This window comes from Ostrinia nubilalis, chromosome 13 (genome assembly GCF_963855985.1).
Source record: "Ostrinia nubilalis chromosome 13, ilOstNubi1.1, whole genome shotgun sequence".
In the NCBI taxonomy this organism is placed as follows: Eukaryota; Metazoa; Arthropoda; class Insecta; order Lepidoptera; family Crambidae; genus Ostrinia; species Ostrinia nubilalis.
Genome location: NC_087100.1, coordinates 3,612,984 through 3,632,467, shown reverse-complemented (window position 1 = coordinate 3,632,467; position 19,484 = coordinate 3,612,984). Strand labels below are relative to the sequence as shown.

Below are 19,484 nucleotides of genomic sequence, written 5' to 3'. Positions count from 1 at the left end.
GTCGTGCGTGACTAGCGCGCGGTGATGAAAGTACTTTGCAAAGCATTCAGTTGGTGCGCGCGCAAGATATTCTTGGGGATAGATGGCATTCTTCGCGACCACGCTGGAAGTTTGTTGGCTAGAAGGGATTATTTTCCGAATATTCCTTAATGTTATTCGAAGCTTATGTTGTATTCCATACAAAAAGAGCTCGGAGAAGGTTATGAGCTCTGAGATAGGTAAGTAGGTAAGTAAGTACCTAGTTACCTATGGTAAAGTTTTAATCTATTCAGTTAAAAGGGAGCTCTTTAATAATTAGTTAACTGTCTTGTAAAAAAACTAAAGCTATTACTATTGCGAAAACTTTTATTCTCAACGTCTATGATTTATTAAGTTGGTGGGTATAGGTGTACCAGAATCTCATGGCAAACAAAAATATTGGAAAAGTGTGTTTTTCATATGGCCATTGTCTATGGCTTTATTGTCACCTGTCAAAGTAAATCAAGATATCTGTCAGCCGCTGCAGAAATTTTGTAATCTCTTTATGCCTATTTGTTATTTTTGTGAAAAAGACGAAAAAACTCAAGCAAGTCATATTGTTTTCAAAGTGTATTGTAAAATAAGGCATAATTCAAAGTCAATCTTTGATTTTAAAGCGCGTCGTTGAGTTGACAGTAAGTTGGAGTGAAATGTTTTGATACTTACCTACATTTAGTTTATTACCTAACTGCGTCAGCAGGAGGGTGGGTTATGTTTATTTTTATATTATTCTTACCTAATAGCTGCTTTATCGGGGTTTTCAGGTGTATTTCATGCATTGGTGCAGAGGAATGGTGAAAATGTTATGACCATGTACAGAAAATTGAAAAAGATTTCATCAAGCAAGTTTGAGTAATTGAAATGCTGAAAAAGCGATTTATATTATATTAATACCTCTTTAACTTGATCATCTATTTGAAGAACAAGAAATGCAAGTGGAGTTCTTAGAATCGTTTTCTAGTTCTGAATGAAGTGATAAGTTATAAGTATGATACTTAATAAAATTATTTACAGTAATATACGGTTTACTTATTTTTCAAGACATGTTCCTATGTTAAAAACCCGATGTATAACAACATTCTTCATACACATACCTAAAATGTATAGGTAGGCATTCGTACTTCATGTTCATTAATATTAGTCATAAGTAAAAATTAAACAGTATCAAGATCGTTTAATCCAATTTCCCCAGTATTGCACTCAACAAAGTTTATTTTCCCCATTTGCCATGAGATTCTGGTACACCATATAAATAATATTTTACTTGGTAAATTAGGGCTGGGCTGGGACTAAAGCTTCATTTTATAAATGAAGTAATTTGCGCAAAAAATGAGGCAGACCGGGCAAAAATATTGAGCTCAAACAAACCAATCAAGGTAAAGCGCCTATGAATAATTGATGAGCATGTTTGGGATTCCACAGGCGCCGAAGAATTTGCCATTCTCTAAGAGTAGGTGTTATCATTACGTTGTATAATATTTACTGTAGATAGTTACAATATTATCTTAATTCATTATTATAATGTCCTATCTAAAACTTGTTGACCAATCATGAATAGTGCCCTGTTTGTTAGTTCCCTAAACCAACTTGGCCATAAACTATTTGGCCATATTCTATATTCTGTGGCCGAATTGTCAAAGTGGCATTTGGCAAGTCAGCTTGCCGTCTGTCAGTCAGTTTTTTTATCTGTGGCAAACTTGTTGTGAGTCAAGCGGTCGACGATCGGTGAATTTTATTGAAATTTATTCATTTATTTCGTTATTTTATTGCTAAATTCAGTTAATAAAGAATGTAAAATGGCCATAAACTTAGATAAACACAGGGATGCGTTGATCGCCGCGTGGAAAGACGTATTAGATGAGAAAACCGATACGGATTGGTACGTATGCTTTCGTCGCACGACCTACTTGTTAGCGAAATTAAACAGCCACTCCTGATTATAATAATAAACTAAAGTCATTGTCGAGGCGTTTGTGTTGGTCCTTTAGGAGACAATACACAGCTCACAATTGCAATGAATACATTATTGCCCTTTGTTACCATGCTAATGTCATTGGATGCCTTCCACTTGGATTGGTCCTAAAAAAGTGGTTTAATTACGCTAAATCTGGTCGAATTCAATTAAACCTAGTTTTTTGAAGAGTTTTTTTCCGAATCAAATTGCAACTTGATGCTATCATGCATGTCAGATCATGCAAAAAAAGCAAAAAACATGCCTAATGCATAGGAAAATTGCGTTTTCCCACAAAGTTTCAATGGGTGTAGTAATAACATCAATATTTACGCTTCACGATTTAAATTTATGTTACATTTGTTAGAACAAGGTTTTTTTTTCTTTCAGGGCTCTATTCGGCTATGATGGGATGTCAAACGACTTGAAATTCGTGAGCAAAGGGGATGGAGGTCTCACAGAACTGATAGATGACTTCAACAGCGGCAAGATACAGTATGCGTTCCTCAAAGTTGACGTGCCCAACGGAAGCATATCGAAATATGTGCTTATCAACTGGCAGGTAAGTTGATAAGATAAAACTGACTTGTGTTATGTTGAATAATCTTTGTAGGCTTATAAATAGTTTTGTGCCCATGATGATATCTTTATTTAGAATAAGAATGTTTTGTTTTGATGAATTTGGTACCCCTTGACCAAACTACTAAGTTTTTCAAGTATTTTATAGTATGGTTTTCAGATTAGTCCTACTGTGACATGTTTCTAACATAATGTTAATGTTCAAAAGTATTTTACTAGTACACCTGGTAGTTTTTTGTATGTAAATATTTTCACTATATATTCTTTTATTCCAGTATACTGGAAAAGCATTACTGAATGAAACATACTCAATCATACTTTTTGAAGCATTTCAAATTGAGTTAATGACATAGAAAATGTAAAGAATTGATTAGTTGTTTATTATAAGACACAGTCTTGATTAAGCCACGATATCTAATTAGACTACAACATGCACACATTTTCAATGTTAGTGAGCATAATAAATAAAATAATACTTTATATTTATTATAAAGCAAGTATGTATTGTGTGTTTCATATTTTATTTCAAGACCACTAGGTATTATAAGTAATTAACCACAAATTGCTTGTTATAATAGTATTTGTAACATTGTATTATGCGTATGAATATAATATTGCAATATTTGATATTTAGAGGGAAATATTACTAATTTAATATGCTTATCTTTTGGGAAAACTGGATATGTATACAGGAAAATGTTTGTTTGCCAAAAATATAAAATATGCAATAATATTATGTACTTTAATTGCCTATTTTTTCCACATAAAAAGATGTGACAGTAAGAAAGCAGAATTTTTTAGACTAAAATGTTGAATAGGAATGAGATGGTGTCAGGATCTACATTTTGGCCTCCATTGAACTGAATCTGTAAAGTTTAAACGGTCCTGGCTGAGGAATAGTTTATCGTTTTCATTCTGTCTTTCAAGTATAGTGTATTATTTCAAAAAATCTTACAAATAATAATAATAAAGATGCAAAAGGCGGTGATCCTCAGCACGGCACGCATTGTCCGGAGGTTCCTCAGCCTGTGACCCTGACCACCGGTAGCTTGGGCCCTGCTCCGCTACCAGCGGAATAACTATTTTTAAGTATTTTTTTTATAATGTATTTTTTTTTTTTTGATAATTTACATTGTAAAAAAATATTTAAAATTAAGAACCAAAGTTAATAAAGAGAATAATAATAATAATTTATTTATTTCTCTCACAACATAAATTATGAAAAACATTTCTTATAATATATCCGTTAAACTATAGATTGCATTGTGAGAGCTGGTGCCTATTGTAGATTTTAAGAAAATCTGTATTACAGGTCACCAGGCCCACTCTGCGGAATCTATTTTATTAAATAGTTATACATTTAAATAATTAGAAGATTCCTAGAGGTACAGAGTGTTGAGTTCTAATTAAATAGACAGGCTAATCAAAAAATAAAATAAAAAATACCATAAAAATACAATGATATGAGAGTGTGAGTGTGTGTGTGTGTGTGAGCGTGTGTGTGGGTGTGTATGTAGATGAGTAATTGGTGTAAGGGCGTACTATTCCACGATATTGTCATAAAAAAAACACAAGAATGGGGCTTTTCAGATAATAGGCAAGATGGGTCTATTTCGGGGAGCTTAGTAATCTCTCAGTGTCTTCATAGTTGAGTGTGTTGAGATACTTAAGTAAGGCTTTTTTAGCACTGGATTTGTGAAGTGGGTACAAATCAAGTTTACTGTTTAATTTGTTGTACAAGTAGTTCCCTAGGAAGCAGTAATGCTTGAGGGGCTGACTCGTTCGGAAGCATTTAGATTTACAGATTTACAGACGGAACCCTTCCGTCGTTTATCTTTCATTAAATCAGGGGTGTATTCTAATTGCTGGTGCTTTTTGAGGACAGTGTTCAGCACAAATAACTGTCTGACAGTAGGTAATTCCCACTTCCTGTACAGATCAGTGGTAGGAAATCTAAAAGGGAGACCAGACGCAACCTTAAGTATCGCACGTTGCGCTCTTTCCGCCTCAATTAAGTGCGTCTTGGCCACGCCCCCCCAAGATGTAATGCAGTATTCGATTAGAGACTGGCATAATGCGTAGTACACCATTTTAATTGTCCGACGATCGGCGACATGTTTTAGCGTCTTGAAGACATATATAAGTTTTCTTAGTCTTGATACTAGATATAAATAAGAAACTCAGGCTTAAAAATTCGAGTGGCATTGATAAATTTGGTTGTTTTATTTAATTCTCAGGGTGAAGGAGCCCCTACAGTCCGGAAAGGCACCTGCGCTAACCACATCAAGCATGTGGCTCAGTTTTTCACCGGCTTCCACCTCACGATGCATGCGAGAACAGAGGATGACCTTGACGAGAAGGTTATCCTGGACAAGCTCTCCAAGGCTGGGTCGGCTTTCAACTTCAAGTCGAGTAGACCAGAAGAGCTGCCTCCTAGTGGGCCTGTAGGGACTGCGTATCAGAAAGTGAATCCAGGTAATCAGATAAAGCCCAGTTGTTAAAATGTCATGTTCAGTTAGCTAAGGCCCGATTCGACCAAACGTATCCGAGAATAACTCCTGGTATAACTAGCACATTGACAGTTTCAGTATGGGAAAAATGTCAAAATGTTGAATAAGTGACAATTTATTCTGAGATTAATATTTTCTCTTGTTTGGTCGAATCCACCCTTAAATGGCTAAGTTAGGTTTCCACTAAGGCAGAGTGGAGAGGAGAAATGTTTTGAATAACCAATCAGATTTCATTCATTATTGGAGAATGACTGAGAAAGACTTGCTAAATATAACGCTCATCTGTCACTGCAACTTTACAGCAAAGTAGTATTTTCATACAGACATCTAATTTGTATCTATAGAAATTTATTTATTTAAATATGTAGTGTCTTAAAATCCTCTTGAGGTTTGTCCAGACACTATTGTTCTCTATACAAATAAAATCAATATTTTAGTATAAGCATCCACAACTTAATCTAAACCATTAATATAATAATTTATGTATTAGAATACTGAAGATTTTTTTAACCTTCTGTAACTTTTTTCATAAATCAGGAACATGAATTTATTCCCCCAAAATAGGAAGATAGCCAAAAATTCTTCATTGTGAGTAGTAAATATTTACACAACTCAATTAACAATAAATGCCAATAACATCATCATGTTTTACCAATTCGTTTTGTTTGTAAACATATAGTTATTTGAGATAACCATTGCAATGAGCGCGGTGTGGGCACCAGTAGTTTTCAACAATGCCTGGTGATGTCATGTCACTGAGGTACGACGTTATTGTGTCGAGGAAGGTGGCTGAGGAAATTAAGAGGCGGAAAAACAGTTTGAGGAGAGGTCTGTGACTTCTTTTCTTTGATTGTGACGATTTGAAGTAACGAAACATGCGAGTGCATATTTTTACAAAATACCTACTAACTTTCCGCCCGCGACTTCGTTCGGGGCTTTCCCGGAAATTATTCGAATTTTTCTCTCCCTAAATGCCATCCTTGGAACGAACATAAAAAAAAGAATTGGTGAAATTGGTCCAGGCGTTGTTGAGTTATGCGCGTTAATGTCATTGCCTATTGGGAAAAAAGTGGAGTTTTTATAATTGCTATAAATTACCTAGTGTGGGCAGGCCTCCCATTAGGTGGACCGATGATCTATTGAAGGTCGCGGGAAGTGCCTGGATGCGGGGAGCGCTGACCGGTCATTGTGGAATTCGTTAGGGGAGGCCTTTGTCCAGCAGTGGACGTTATTTGGCTGCAGAAATGAACGAACGACCTAGTGTATAGTTTTATTGACGATGATGATGACCTATAAAAGTTAAGCCTGTAGGCAGGCCTGTTCATCTCCGCGAGTTCACATCGAAAACAAAACACGCACGATAGCCCACCTACAGGAGGCGATTCGACAAGGCGTCACATACGAGATACGAGCGAGCATTGACACACGCACATGCTAGTTCGTCTTTCTTAGTACGTATCAAATCGAGGCTCGCAAGCGCCATCTATCCGCCTGACCCCGTACTTTTTTGACCTTAAAATGCGTTTACGTTTATAAAAATATTAATTTGTTATACAATGTTTTATTATTAAAAGTTATTTAATTGAAATAGAACTCTATAAAATATTTTATAGTCTCTTAAAACTTTATAATCAAGAAAAATTAAAATTGGTTTTAAAAAGTCTTGAATCGTGTGAACGCTTCCATAATATGTCGGTTAACCACTTGAACGTCAAATCTGACATTCTAATTTGAAAACTTGATCGTTGCTGTTGCGCGCTCCGTTTTCTTATTGGATTTCTTTCTCTTTGCATTCGCGATCCTTGATAGTAAAACGTTGAGTCGAGCTAATGCTCCTCCGTTCTAACTTCAGGTCTTGTGTGTGTTGAGAAAGTGACTGAGATAGTGACTCTGTTATACCTACGTGTCGTGTTGAGATAGTGACTCTGAGAAAGTGAACTTTTACTTTTGTTTATGTGCTTGTGTGACCACAACCATGCCTCAGAAGATCTGCTGTGTTTCTTCATGCAAATCATCACTTCAAAATGGTTAGTAAATAAATACTTGTAACAGTAATAAATGGTTACCTACAAATAACCAACCTTATGCTTTACTTAGCTGCCAAGTGCCATAAAAATTTATTACTTTAATAAAACTTGTACCTACCTACTATTCAATCTCATCTTAATCTGATGATGTAGAATGAATAGGTATCTAAATAAAGTACAACTAAAGTCTTAACAACAAACAACCTTCAAACTTGTGAGAGTATAAATTTATTGCAATCCGTGATGATAAAATTAAAAAAAACACCTTATGTTTATGCCATCAAAAAATAAATTGTGAACTCATGCCAGATTATAATCTGGCGCAGTTAGACTACAATTTGTAATCTTACCTAACCCACTATTAGTTTACAATGCCACTCAATAATATAATACTCTAAACTAATGGAGTGCACAAATTGTTACGGAGACATAATAAAAGAAAATTCAATTTAAAAATAACTTGTATTTTAATATGTTGATGGCCACCGGTGGCTTTGGTCAATAGCCCATTTGCGCCAAGCTTCAGGTGTTACAACAAACTATAACTGAGAAAGATTACAATTTGACATTAACTTAAATCTCATTTTGCAGGTGCCATTCTTCATAGCTTTCCGAATCCATTGAAAGAGTTGGAAAAGTTTCGCACATGGGTGAAAAATGCTGGTATTGATGGAGAGGATGACAAACATATATTTGCCAACAGAAGAATTTGCCATCTTCATTTTAATAAAATATATCATTACCCGAAAAACAGATTGAGCAAACTGGCAATTCCAACACTGCATCTTCCAGGTATTTTAGTTAGTTATACATATACATATAGGACAATAATAATTATTACCTATGTAATATTTTTTTCACACATTCTAAAATTTTATTCACCGAGATAGTGTGGTACTAAATTTAAAAGTGGTCTTATGTTAAAGAGATGTGCAATTTATCTCACCAGCGCAGCTGGCATGTAAATTTGTGTAAAAATACATCCGTAATTATTATTTTTAATTAATTACTTGTAATTAAACTAAGACACAGGTTATCATTACCTACATTATACACCATTCTTCCAAAATCTTAGTTGTTAATTTTGTAATAAACTAGTTGTACCTAACACATTTACCTAAGTTCCCTATAAAAATAGGGTACATAAATTTTGTGACACTAACTACTAACATAAATAAGTTCCTACTATGTTTATAATGTATAAAAGCCATAATAATTATGGATTGACATTTGTACCAAAATTATGGCCTTGCAGGATTGGAACCCGCAACCACTGTAGACTGGAGCGTGGTTTTCTTCTTTCGCATAAATTAAGTCCTGACATTCCTAATATACTAAGGCAACATCTTGCAATGTCACCATGTATGTTGTTCTACATATCTCCAAGTCGAGCAATTTTTTATTCTTATGACGGATGAAATATTAAATTTGTCTTTATTTTTTAGATGTCCCATCCAGTTACACAGCAGAGCCTATGGACGTGTGTGAGCAGCAGCCACCCACATATAAAGAGATCTATTGTGGTCCTAATACTAGTAAGTAAATATTATTAGTGTTCTCTTTTATAAAACAGCAAAACATTAAAATGGTATTGTACCTATAGTTTATTTACAAATCAGTATGAGTTCATAAACAGTTATAAGAGTTTACAGAACTTTTAATTATTAACCCCCTTACTAATAAAACTTACACGCTCGTTGAACAGTTTTTTAAAGTGACGTTTAGTATGGAAATATCATTTTAAAACAGTGTTCAACAACTGTGTAACTTTTTGTTAGTAAGGGGGTAAGATTATAACAAAAATGAAACAATGGACAAAATGTCAAGTGGCAAAAATCGGAATAAATAATAACCCAGCATTGATTGAGCCTATTGTAACTAGGACACTGAAATTTTATATTGCATAATATAAAAAATTATGCTGGACCTTGGAGGAGGGCTTTGTCCAGCAGTGGACGTGAAAACAAGGCACTGACATCATGTTTTTTTTTCATTGTATTAAAATGAAAAGTGATGCCGTGGTCTTTCTTTTTAGTTCTTAAATTGTTCATATTTAAACAATACAAAAAGGCGTGTAATGTGTGGGTAAGATTGATTGTTACCTGTCAAAAATGCTATCCTGGGACGCCATTCGAGCGTGACGAGACGTTTAAGTGTATCTTCCCTTGTTTTAATCTTATGTAAAACTAATGCCATAATCAAATATCTGGCCGGATTATTTGTATGAAATTTTGTGAATTTGAGCAACAAATTCAGGTCTTAAGAGGTTATTATAATCTTTCAAAATACCATGCTCATTTGAACCAGAATGAAGTAAATTATAAAATTTATTTCTTTTCAGGTGCACCACAACCAACTTCTAAAAGGCCTCAGCCCATGACAATGGATGACCAGCAGCCAAGCACGAGCACTATGACTTACACTGGTGTTACTAGAAGTAAGTTTTGTTTTATTTTATAAATGAAAACTGATGCCCAGCCGGGCTAGGATGCGCGTCGTGATAAACTCATTTTAGACGACACATGTATGAGTTATTATTATTTAAAAAAAAACATAACCCTCCTTCTGGCGTAGTCGGGTAAAAACATTACAAAAAGGCTCTCCGTGCGTGTAATGCGTAGGTATAGACCCAATATACTTAACTGTCCTATCCGTGACATTGACAGCGGGGCGCCACCGTCAATACCGGATAGCTGGTTCCGACTTTTTCCATGCTGGATGATGCTTTTACACTACGCGGAAATTAGTCAAGTCAATGTGAACACACACCGAACAGTGAGGTGGGGATGAAAAATAAATGATTTTCATCCCCACCCCGCTGTTTGGTGTGTGTTCACATTAACTTGACTTTTCTAATTTCCGCGCAGTGTAAAAGCAGCAGGAAACTATAAAGTTGAACGATGGTGGCGTCCCCCTGTCAATGAGTTTGGTGGGCCAGTTCAGTTTAGGTCATCTAAAACACCGATTGTTACCTGTCAAAAATGGCATCCTGGGACGCCATTCGAGTTTCACATTTACAAGAAGCATAAGCCGTATCTTACCTCTTTGTTTTAATCTTGGGTAAAACTCAAATTCAAATTAAAAATATTTATTGCGTAATTCTAATCCCATAATCTCAATATCTGGCCGGTTTATTTGTATGAAATTTTGTGAATTTGAGCACCAGAATCAGGTCTTAAGAGGTTATTATAATCTTTCAAAATACCATGCTCATTTGAACCAGAAGGGAGTAAATTATAAAATGTATTTCTTTTCAGGTGCACCACAACCAACTTCTAAAAGGCCTCAGCCCATGACAATGGATGACCAGCAGCCAAGCACAAGCACTATGATTTACACTGGTGTTACTAGAAGTAAGTTTTGTTTTATTTTATAAATGAAAACTGATGCCCAGCCGCTGAGCCGGGATAAACTCTTATGGATGATTTTAGACGACACATGTATGAGCTTATTTAAAAAAAACATAACCATACTTCTGGCGCAGTCGGGTAAAAACATTACAAAAAGGCTCTCCGTGCGTGTAATGTGTAGGTAAGGCCGATTGTTACCTGTCAAAAATGCCATCCTGGGACGCCATTCGAACTCGACATTTACGAGACGCATAAGCCGTATCTTGCCTCTTTGTTTTAATCTTAGTTAAACTCAAATTCAAAATCTTTATTGCATAACTCTAATCTCATAATCAAATATCTGGCCGGATTATTTGTATGAAATTTTGTGAATTTGAGCACCAGAATTAATTAGAGAAGAAGAGGTTCTTATTATCTTTCAAGATACCATGCTCATTTGAACCAGAATGAAGTAAATTATAAAATGTGTTTCTTTTCAGGTGCACCACAACCAACTTCTAAAAGGCCTCCGCCCATGACAATGGATGACCAGCAAGCAGCAAGCAAGCAGCCAAGCACAAGGACTCACAGTGGTGTTATTAGAAGTAAGGAAAATATTTTTTTTTTTTTATACATAATAATGTGGTTATATTAAACTAACTCTTACCATTTCTTAATTTTAGGCCATATGTTCAAGAACCAATTTGAACAAGATCTATATAAAGCAGTCGCCAAAACACAAGCGGAACTCAGACGATGCAAAAAAGCAAAAGCGGGATTAATACAAAAGTTACAAATAGCCAAGAAATTGACCCGTTCCAAAGCTTATCAATATGTTACAAAAGACTTGTCACCAGCAGCAAAAACATTTTTTGATATGCAAATAAGACAATCTACAAAACACCCCAAAGGACATCGTTTCACATTAGATGAAAAGATATTGGCATTATCATTATATAAACCTAGTCCAAAGGCATATCGCTTGCTGAGCCAAATATGTGTTCTGCCGAAAAAAACTACCTTGAACAAATTAATGACGAAAACATATTTAATGCCTGGGATAAATGATATTATCTTTAATAATTTAAAGAAAAGGGTAGAAAAAATGCCTAGTAAGCATAGATATTGCTCTATAATATTTGACGAAATGGCCATTGCTGCCCATGTTGCATTTGATAAACATACCGATAAAATAAAAGGTTTTGAGGACGACGGATTCGAACGCGAAAGAAAATTTGCTGATCACGTGTTGGTATTTATGGTCAGAGGAGTATTCAAAAAATTTAAGCAGCCTGTCGCTTATAGCTTTTGTACTGGATCCACAAAAACGGAGAAGCTCAAAAGGCAATTAAAAACAGTAATTGAAAACGTTTTAGCAACCGGACTCAAAGTCATTTCGACAACGTGCGACCAGGGATCCACTAATATGGCTGCCATAAATTCACTAATAAATGACACCAAAGGTCATTATATAAGGCAGAATCAAGAATTTAAAGGGGGGTTTTTTGAAATCAACGAACACAAAATTTACCCACTATACGACCCCCCTCATCTTTTAAAAGGAATAAGAATAAATCTGATTACAAAAAATTTGGAATTTACTCTGAATGGGAAAAAGCGCACGGCAAAATGGGCCCATTTAGAAGCTCTATACAAAAAGGGCCCAAGCTATAAAGGCATGCGCTTAATTCCTAAACTTACCGCGCGCCATGTAATTCCTAATTTAATACCTAAAATGAAGGTTAAATACTGCACGGAACTTTTTAGTAAAACTGTCAGCGTTGCCATGGGATTTACAGCAGGTAAACATTTATTTGTACTTGCCTTTTATGCCAGTCATCATAGTCACGAATATTATAATTTATAACTTAGTTTCTACTGCAAGAGTTTCATGTCATCTGCTTGGAAATATTCCATGATTTCATAATGTCTAGATTCGTTTTTAACTGACTTTAACATAAGGATTTAATTTTACAAAAATGCATTGAATACATTGGACTTGACTACAATTAATTTGATTAACGAATTAATAAATTAAAATTAATTTGGTGCACGACACTATCTGGACTACCTTATAATAATTTTATTTAAAACAAGTATGTAAATATATTTTATACTTGTATGTAACTATATAATGTGTTTGTTTATAGGAACTGGCAGAATCCCAAAAGAAGCTCAAGATACTGCAGAAATTTTATTATTTTTCGACAATTTGTTCGATTCCGTAAACGGTAGTTACAACAGAATTGAAAAGGGTAAAGTTTACCGATCTGCGGTCTCGCCAAAGTCACCACATCATAAGTTGTGGTATAAAAGTCTACCAATATTAAAATCCATGCAATTTGTTGGTGGAGCACGCTCAGGGGTGGTTCCATCTTTAAGAAGTTGGATTAAAACTATAGAAGCATTCCAGCAAATAACAAAAAAATTACATTCCATTGGGCTCAAATCTTTACTGCTGCGCAATTTCAATCAAGACCCTTTAGAAAATTTTTTTGGTGCAATAAGGGCTCATGGGCATCGAAATATAATGCCTACAGTGCCGGCATTTGAGGCTTCTTATAAAGCGCTTTTAATAAATAATATGGTGTCGCCTAAATCAATTGGGGCTAATTGCGAAAGTGATGATGGCTATTGTTTACAAAATCTCAAATACCTTTTTTATGAAAACATTGTTAGGCCCTTACCTAAAAATATAATAATAAATTTTGATCACATAAACATGGATCTAACCAACATTGATAATTTAATAAAAAGCCAAAATCCGTTAAACATCGAAAAATGCGCAGCAGCTGCTTATTGTAGTGGTTGGGTTATTAAAACAATTTATAAAAATATTGGTTATTGTGAAATGTGTAAAAGTGATTTAGAAGGGGATGGTGAAGAAATCTATTCAAAATTTATAACTATGAAAAAATATTCAGAAAAATGCAATCTTCACTATCCCAATAAACATTTGCTGGAATGCCTATTGCATATAGAAGAAATCACATTGTTAATTTTATCAACACAGTGTGAATCGGATCAAATATCCGAATATATAAAATTGGTAACCACTTCTCTTGTAACATTAAATTTTGTGACATGCGAAAGTCATAAAGAAAAAGTTAAAGAACTTATAATATGTAAAGGAATTTCCTTGATGATAAATGACTGGTGTAAAGAAATAAATAATATATTAAATGGTAAAAATATAGTTTTTGATGAAAATTGTCCTATGAAAATGTTAGCGCACAGATATTTTGTATCACATAAAAGTAAAAATAAAAGTTTTAAATGATTTACATATTTGTTTTTTATTTCTTTTACCTTGTTTAGCAATTGGTTATGTGCAGTTTTATTTTGGTAGATTTTTTTTTCCAAATTAATGCACTGTTGCATTGTTTTGGAAAAAAATCTACCAAAATAAAACTGCGCCTCAAAATAATATTTGGAATAATACCTGGATACGAACCATGAACGACGAAAGCACCGTGTTACAAGCAGAAGCGAGTACGGAGCTTGAGAACTAGATGGCGCCTCTTTCTATCAAAACCTTGAGACGGCTATCTATACGTAGTACTTATTCTTATCTATGCACACGCACGCGTACTCTTGTATTATGGAAAAAAATAAAAAAATACTGTGTAAAAAATACTGTGCAGTATTTAACTGCCTAAATAATAATAAAAACACACAATGTACTTTTTTTAAGTTGCCTGAAGACACTGAGAGGTAAATAAGTGGTTATTGTTATTCATGATAATTCATGCAAATTCATGTATTTCTTCCGACATTTTCCGCGATTTGGCACTTCACGTCACACATTAGTTTGCCGAAGTTCGCCGAGCCAGCTATTGTCAATTATTATAGGTGTCAAACAGGATAGGGTCTTTGCGCTGGTTTTCGTCCAACTATCGGAGTTGCCAACTTTGTGATCTTAAAATACCCTTACATAAATGTATCATATTATTTTATGTCGTTCGAGTGCTCATAAAGGCAGTCAACTAAAATCCATACTGCAACGCACACACAATCCGCACCGTAACGTAAACGCCTTGCCTCGCCGATGACAGTGCGCGAAGGGCAATGACAGCTCGCAAAACACTGACGTATATCAATGTCTCATGGACTTGGCGTAACTTTAAAATAAACGTACTCGGTACATTACGCACACATTTACACGCATTATAAATACATACACGATTTAAGAAAACAACATGGCCGCAATATAGGCAATCAGCTGACAGGTATTTGTGTGTGTGTGTGTGTGCGTGTAGTTGTCAGCTGATTGCCTATAAATATGTTGTTTTCTTAAATCTTGTATGTAGGTACCTACTCGGCACAAGTCAGGGAGTTAGTGACGTCACATGAAAATGTTGCCAGAATGAGTACTGACCAAACATTATCTATTTCTTTTTTTTATACATCACCAGGGGTAAGTTAGAAAGAGATAAACAGCTGTTTGTCATTAATTTGTCGAATTTTTGTATAGATCTATATTTCCTCTCCACTATTACCTCCATGCCACAAAAGGCGATACGTTGTTGATCCCTTTCCGAGTTGATTTGCCTGCTATATGACCTGAGCTTTGCTTTAAAAAAATGACCCTTAGTCATCTAAGATTTAATTTTGTATGAAGAAGTTTAATAAACACTTAAAATTGTGTTTATAATGCTATCAATTAGACATACGTGCCAAAAACTTTTCCTGTCAGCACGTTTTTTTTCTAGCGCGATGATTTCTGCAATGTACCGGTGACCGGTGTATGGCCGCGCATTTACGTAATTTTTTGGAACTCACTACTTTTTAAATTACATTTTCATTTAGGTAGAACTGTTGCTTAGGCATTATAGATTGCAACAAAACTAGCGCGGGATGGCTACTGCCTTCTGTGAATACAATACTTTGTATTCAAATTTTACGCATGTGTTTATGGCAGCTCAGTGAAATGGACGAAAACCGAAGTTAGATAGAAAACCAGCACAATGACCCTACTTTCAAAAATTAATATTGCGATTTTATAAATCACTTAAACAACTTTATATTAATTTGCGGGTACGCCGGGACAGCTCATAAAACAAATTCATTATTTACATATTACTAATTTATCAACTTTGTTCATTGTTAGTTCATTAGTTGTTCGTGTTTCGTTTGGGTTAGACCAAGAGCCGAATGCAAAAAATAAATGTTACTTAATTATATTAGCTAATCCTACAAAAAACGGACGGACGTGTGCAAGTCTAATAGCCATATACTTGGTTAACTCATTTTAAAAAGTGCACAAAAACGTTCTATATTCAGACAGACTATATGACGAATCTATAAGGGTTCCGTTTTTGCCATTTGGCTACGGAACCCTAAATACCGTATCAAAATCTGTTGCATAGTTTTAAAGATCTAAGCATAAATAGGGACAGACAGACAGGAAAGCGACTTTTTTTTATAATTATTACGTAGTGATGATGGGCATATAGACCAAATAAAGACATTTTGATTTAAGGGGGGGACATCGTAAGAGCCATTCACATTTTTATCAGAAAGTTAATAAATTAATATATTTAGGTTTTTGAAATCTAAAACAGCCAGGAAATCAAAGAGGCAAACATGATACCTTTGTGATTTTATAGGAATTTTATTGTAAAACACGGTCATATTAAACTTTTATAAAAAAATCCAGAGGTAAATGTTTTTTTCGAGAAATTTTTTTTCTAATCGTGTTTTCGAAAATATCATCCCATCACACATACGTTCTGTAATACATAATATTGAAAACAGTGCGAAATATCGTCAATTGCAGTTTTCACATACTAAGGGCCCATAATGAAATTAGTATAATGTTTGTTTATGTAATAAAATTTGGTTTGAAATACCTACTGAATTGAATTTTTATTTCTTACTAGCTTTTTGGCTTCGCCCACTTGAAATAAATTGTCACAGTTATGTGTGTTATAAAATATTTAGGTGCTAGCTCTTACACTATATAACTGGCGGCCGCATGTAGCTGCGCGTTGCCGCGAAGAGCAGTGAATGCAAGTGTGGTGCGCTAGATGGCGACACAGTAGCTTCTTGTAGCAGTCAGCCCTATGGCATCAAGACAGTACCGATCACTGACGTATGTCAACAAAACGGTGCTCGACTCTTAAGACAAGCTAAATTACACCATATTGTTGATGACATTGAGCATAATTTTTTTTGAATACCTTCGCGAAGAAAAACTTCTGTACGTAGTACTTATTATTATTCTGTGCTGTAGGTATGGGATTTTAAGATTGATTTTAAAATGTGTATTCTTTGTTGTAGTTCAAGAAATAAATTCTAAAGAAAGAGATCAGTTTTGGATGAAAGAAGAACAAGAAGAGAAGAAACGAGTTGAAGCCGAAAGGAAAAGGAGAGAAGAGGTATTTATGAGTATTTTTAATTCCATTATGTAATATAATTATTTATCTCAGCTTTATGTTGAGATAATCATTTTCAAAATAGCTTTTGTTCAAAGCCAAGTTACTTAACACATTAACGGCCGGTTCACACATGTCTCCGTTTTACTGTTCCGTTTTATCGTGTACGTTTTTTTTGTCGTGTGTATAAGCGGATTTTTAAAAATAATAATGTACACTCACAATATTCTTTATCTTTTTTAGGAGAAGAGGAAAGCAGAAGAGGAAGTCAGAAGACGAGATGAGCTGGAAGCCGCGAGGAGAGCTAAAGCAGAACAAGAAAAGTGAGTATTTTTATGAGTTTTGGAACATTTTTCTTATTTAAGTTTTGCATGAGTAAGTGCCTTTTCACACGTTCCGGTTGCCGGCTACCCGGCGTCAAATGAGCTTTCACACGCCCCGGTTGATGACGGCAGTATCGACTAGAGAGCCGACAAGAGTACAGTCTCGTTCATTTCATACTTTCAAAGATGGACCGTGAACAAATAATTGCAATGTGGCTTTTATATCCTAGACTGCATCCCACTTAACATCAGGTGCGATTGTGATCAAATACCTGCCTTGTTATGCATAAAAAAAAATATCGTAGACGAAAATATCTGCGCCGGAAAGAAATATCAAGAAGTTAATGGGTTCATACAATTAATATGAAAAGAGAAGCATTAGGTGCATTCTATACATTATTCCCAGATCTACGAGCACATGAAGACAGGTTTTTCAAGTACAACTACTTTTGATGAATAACATAACCGTTTGAGGAACTCTTTGCAACGCCAGGATACAAAAATGAGAAACTGCAACTCTCGCAGACTGTACCTGGACGACTGACCGGCCGGCGCGTGTGAAAGCTAGTTACGTGTTCCATACACCTCTGTCAGTTCGGCCGCCGGCTAACCGATGCCCGGCGACCGGACGTACAGTGGTGGATCCGGCGCGCACCCGGCGACCGCCTGCCGGATTAATTACGCCGGAACATGTGAAAGCTCCGTACCATGCCCATACACTTCACCACCGGGTACCCGGCGCCGGATAGCCGGCAACCGGAACGTGTGAAAAGGCACTTAGGCTGACGCCAAACGAGCAGGGCCGGATTAACCATCTCGGGGCCCCTAGGCACAGCTCGTTTCGGGCCCCCCTTTTTTTGTCGCGAAAGAAATGCTTTGCGCACCATCACCACTGCCGGGGGACAGAGTGGTGTTTGGGACTCAAAAGGATCGTCGTCATCGCCCAAGTGGGGGTGTCCCGAGTGTCCGGCCGTAGCCTTAGACTTCTGCGACACCACCGGCGACAGCTCGCCTACACGGCGGACCCTACACGCCCACCTTGTGGGGGGCCGACGGGAATGGCCCGAAACGCCAAGCCGTTCTCGTCAGACGGAGGTGACAAGGGTGCCACCGCACCCCCAGCCTGCTGGCCGCCACCTGGAGGGAGAGTAGAACGGTCGTATAACCGCTTTCTACACCCCCTTCTCCGCCTGCGGAGCGATGAGGCGAGAGGATCGTACTTCCGCTCACGCTCCGCTGCCTCTTTCTGAAGGATGACCTCTTCGCAAAAGGAGGCGACCGCTATCCAGCATCCCAGCATGGCGTTGACCAGGCTCGGAAGCGAAAGATCCCGGCCCACGACCGCAGTGAGGACACGGCGCTACTCCTCCCAGCTTGTTCAGACCGCGAGAGTGTGCTGCACCGCCTGCACCGTGTCATCCGCCGCGCCGCATTTGTGGCACAGCGGGGATTCCTCTCGCCCGATCCTAAGCAGGTACGAACCGAAGCAGCCATGCCCGGTCAGCACCTGCGCCAGACGGAACGTGAGGAACCCGTACGGTCGTTCCAACTATTGGTCCAGAACAGGACCAATGGCGTCCAGATTGCGGCGGCCAAACTGCGCGAGTCATGTCTTCCTTCCAGCGGTCGGTCATGATCTCACGCTCTTCCTGCCTGACGGCGCCGTGCCGTTCCGGGGCCGGGCGCTTTCCACGCGCCTTCTGGTCTGCCATCCAGTGATAGATGACAGACAAGACTCCAGCTTCTAGCTCCCAATGAGGAGTACCAGCGAGGACGCACGCCGCAGCGTGCCCTACCGTTCGGTAGGTCCTTGCGACTTTCTGCGCTATGGGCCTATGGCCCGCTATGCGCTGAAGGGCGGCATTCTCCCTCTTGTTGAGTGCGTCCGCCCAGATTGAGGCACCATACAGCGCCATGCTCGTTGTGGCCCTCCCAAATTCGGGAGGAGCCAACTCAGTGCGCCGGCTGCTTTGAGGAGGCGTGGCGCTAGCCCGTTGAAGTGCGGGCTAAAATGCCACCTCCCGTCAAGCGTGAGGCCCAGATATTTCATCTTTGACGTCAATCCTAACGTCCTCAACCACGATGTGGGCGTCAAGAGGGCCCAGAAAGAAGAGGGCCTCAGTCTTCTCCAGCGCGACTTTCAGGCCGAGGCGTCGTATTCTGCGAGCGACTAATGTGCCGCCCGCTGACGCCAACCGTGCCGCGGCCCCAAATGTCTTCCCCCCGGCAGTGATCAGAGTGTCATCCGCATAGCATATGAAACTTATGCCCGCGAGAAGGACGCCCCGGAGGAGCCAGTTGAAGCCTAGGGAACCTAAAGTATACCGAGTGGAAGAAGAAGAAGAGTGGAACCCTGCGGAACCCCGCTGG

The 19,484-nt window shown here is 37.4% G+C and overlaps 2 protein-coding genes across 4 annotated transcripts in view; both read left to right on the top strand.

Annotated features, from left to right (window-relative positions):
* The first annotated feature begins 1,701 nt into the window (after positions 1–1,701).
* The window catches only part of LOC135077450 (drebrin-like protein), a 229,056-nt gene continuing 211,273 nt past the window's right edge, over positions 1,702–19,484 (top strand). For both annotated transcript variants that reach the window (XR_010258460.1, XM_063971999.1), the window contains exons 1-5: positions 1,702–1,897; positions 2,360–2,531; positions 4,786–5,023; positions 16,697–16,794; positions 17,035–17,114. Coding sequence is in view for 1 of the 2 variants with exons in the window: in XM_063971999.1 (XP_063828069.1) it covers positions 1,815–1,897; positions 2,360–2,531; positions 4,786–5,023; positions 16,697–16,794; positions 17,035–17,114 (671 nt within the window). In the remaining variant the exon portion in view is untranslated. The remainder of the gene's footprint in view (positions 1,898–2,359; positions 2,532–4,785; positions 5,024–16,696; positions 16,795–17,034; positions 17,115–19,484) is intronic.
* On the top strand, positions 6,742–13,746 carry LOC135077445 (uncharacterized). 2 transcript variants are annotated; one of them, XM_063971993.1, is made up of 8 exons: positions 6,742–7,085; positions 7,677–7,877; positions 8,531–8,620; positions 9,427–9,522; positions 10,343–10,438; positions 10,915–11,019; positions 11,098–12,216; positions 12,565–13,746. In XM_063971993.1, the coding sequence occupies exons 1-8, from the start codon at positions 7,034–7,036 to the stop codon at positions 13,692–13,694; spliced, it is 2,889 nt and encodes a 962-aa protein (XP_063828063.1). In that variant the 5' UTR covers positions 6,742–7,033; the 3' UTR covers positions 13,695–13,746. The 2 variants fall into 2 exon arrangements, with proteins under 2 accessions (XP_063828063.1, XP_063828064.1); XM_063971994.1 differs by lacking the exon at positions 12,565–13,746 and having other exon boundaries at positions 11,098–12,347.

What these genes read in the sequence shown, in the direction of transcription:
- LOC135077445 (XM_063971993.1), top strand. Translation starts at nt 7,034, where the DNA reads ATGCCTCAGAAGATCTGCTGTGTTTCTTCATGCAAATCATCACTTCAA. An exon ending in CAAATCATCACTTCAAAATG is followed by an intron (nt 7,086 to 7,676) that starts GTTAGTAAATAA and finishes CTCATTTTGCAG; the next exon opens with GTGCCATTCTTCATAGCTTT. An exon ending in CTATTGTGGTCCTAATACTA is followed by an intron (nt 8,621 to 9,426) that starts GTAAGTAAATAT and finishes ATTTCTTTTCAG; the next exon opens with GTGCACCACAACCAACTTCT.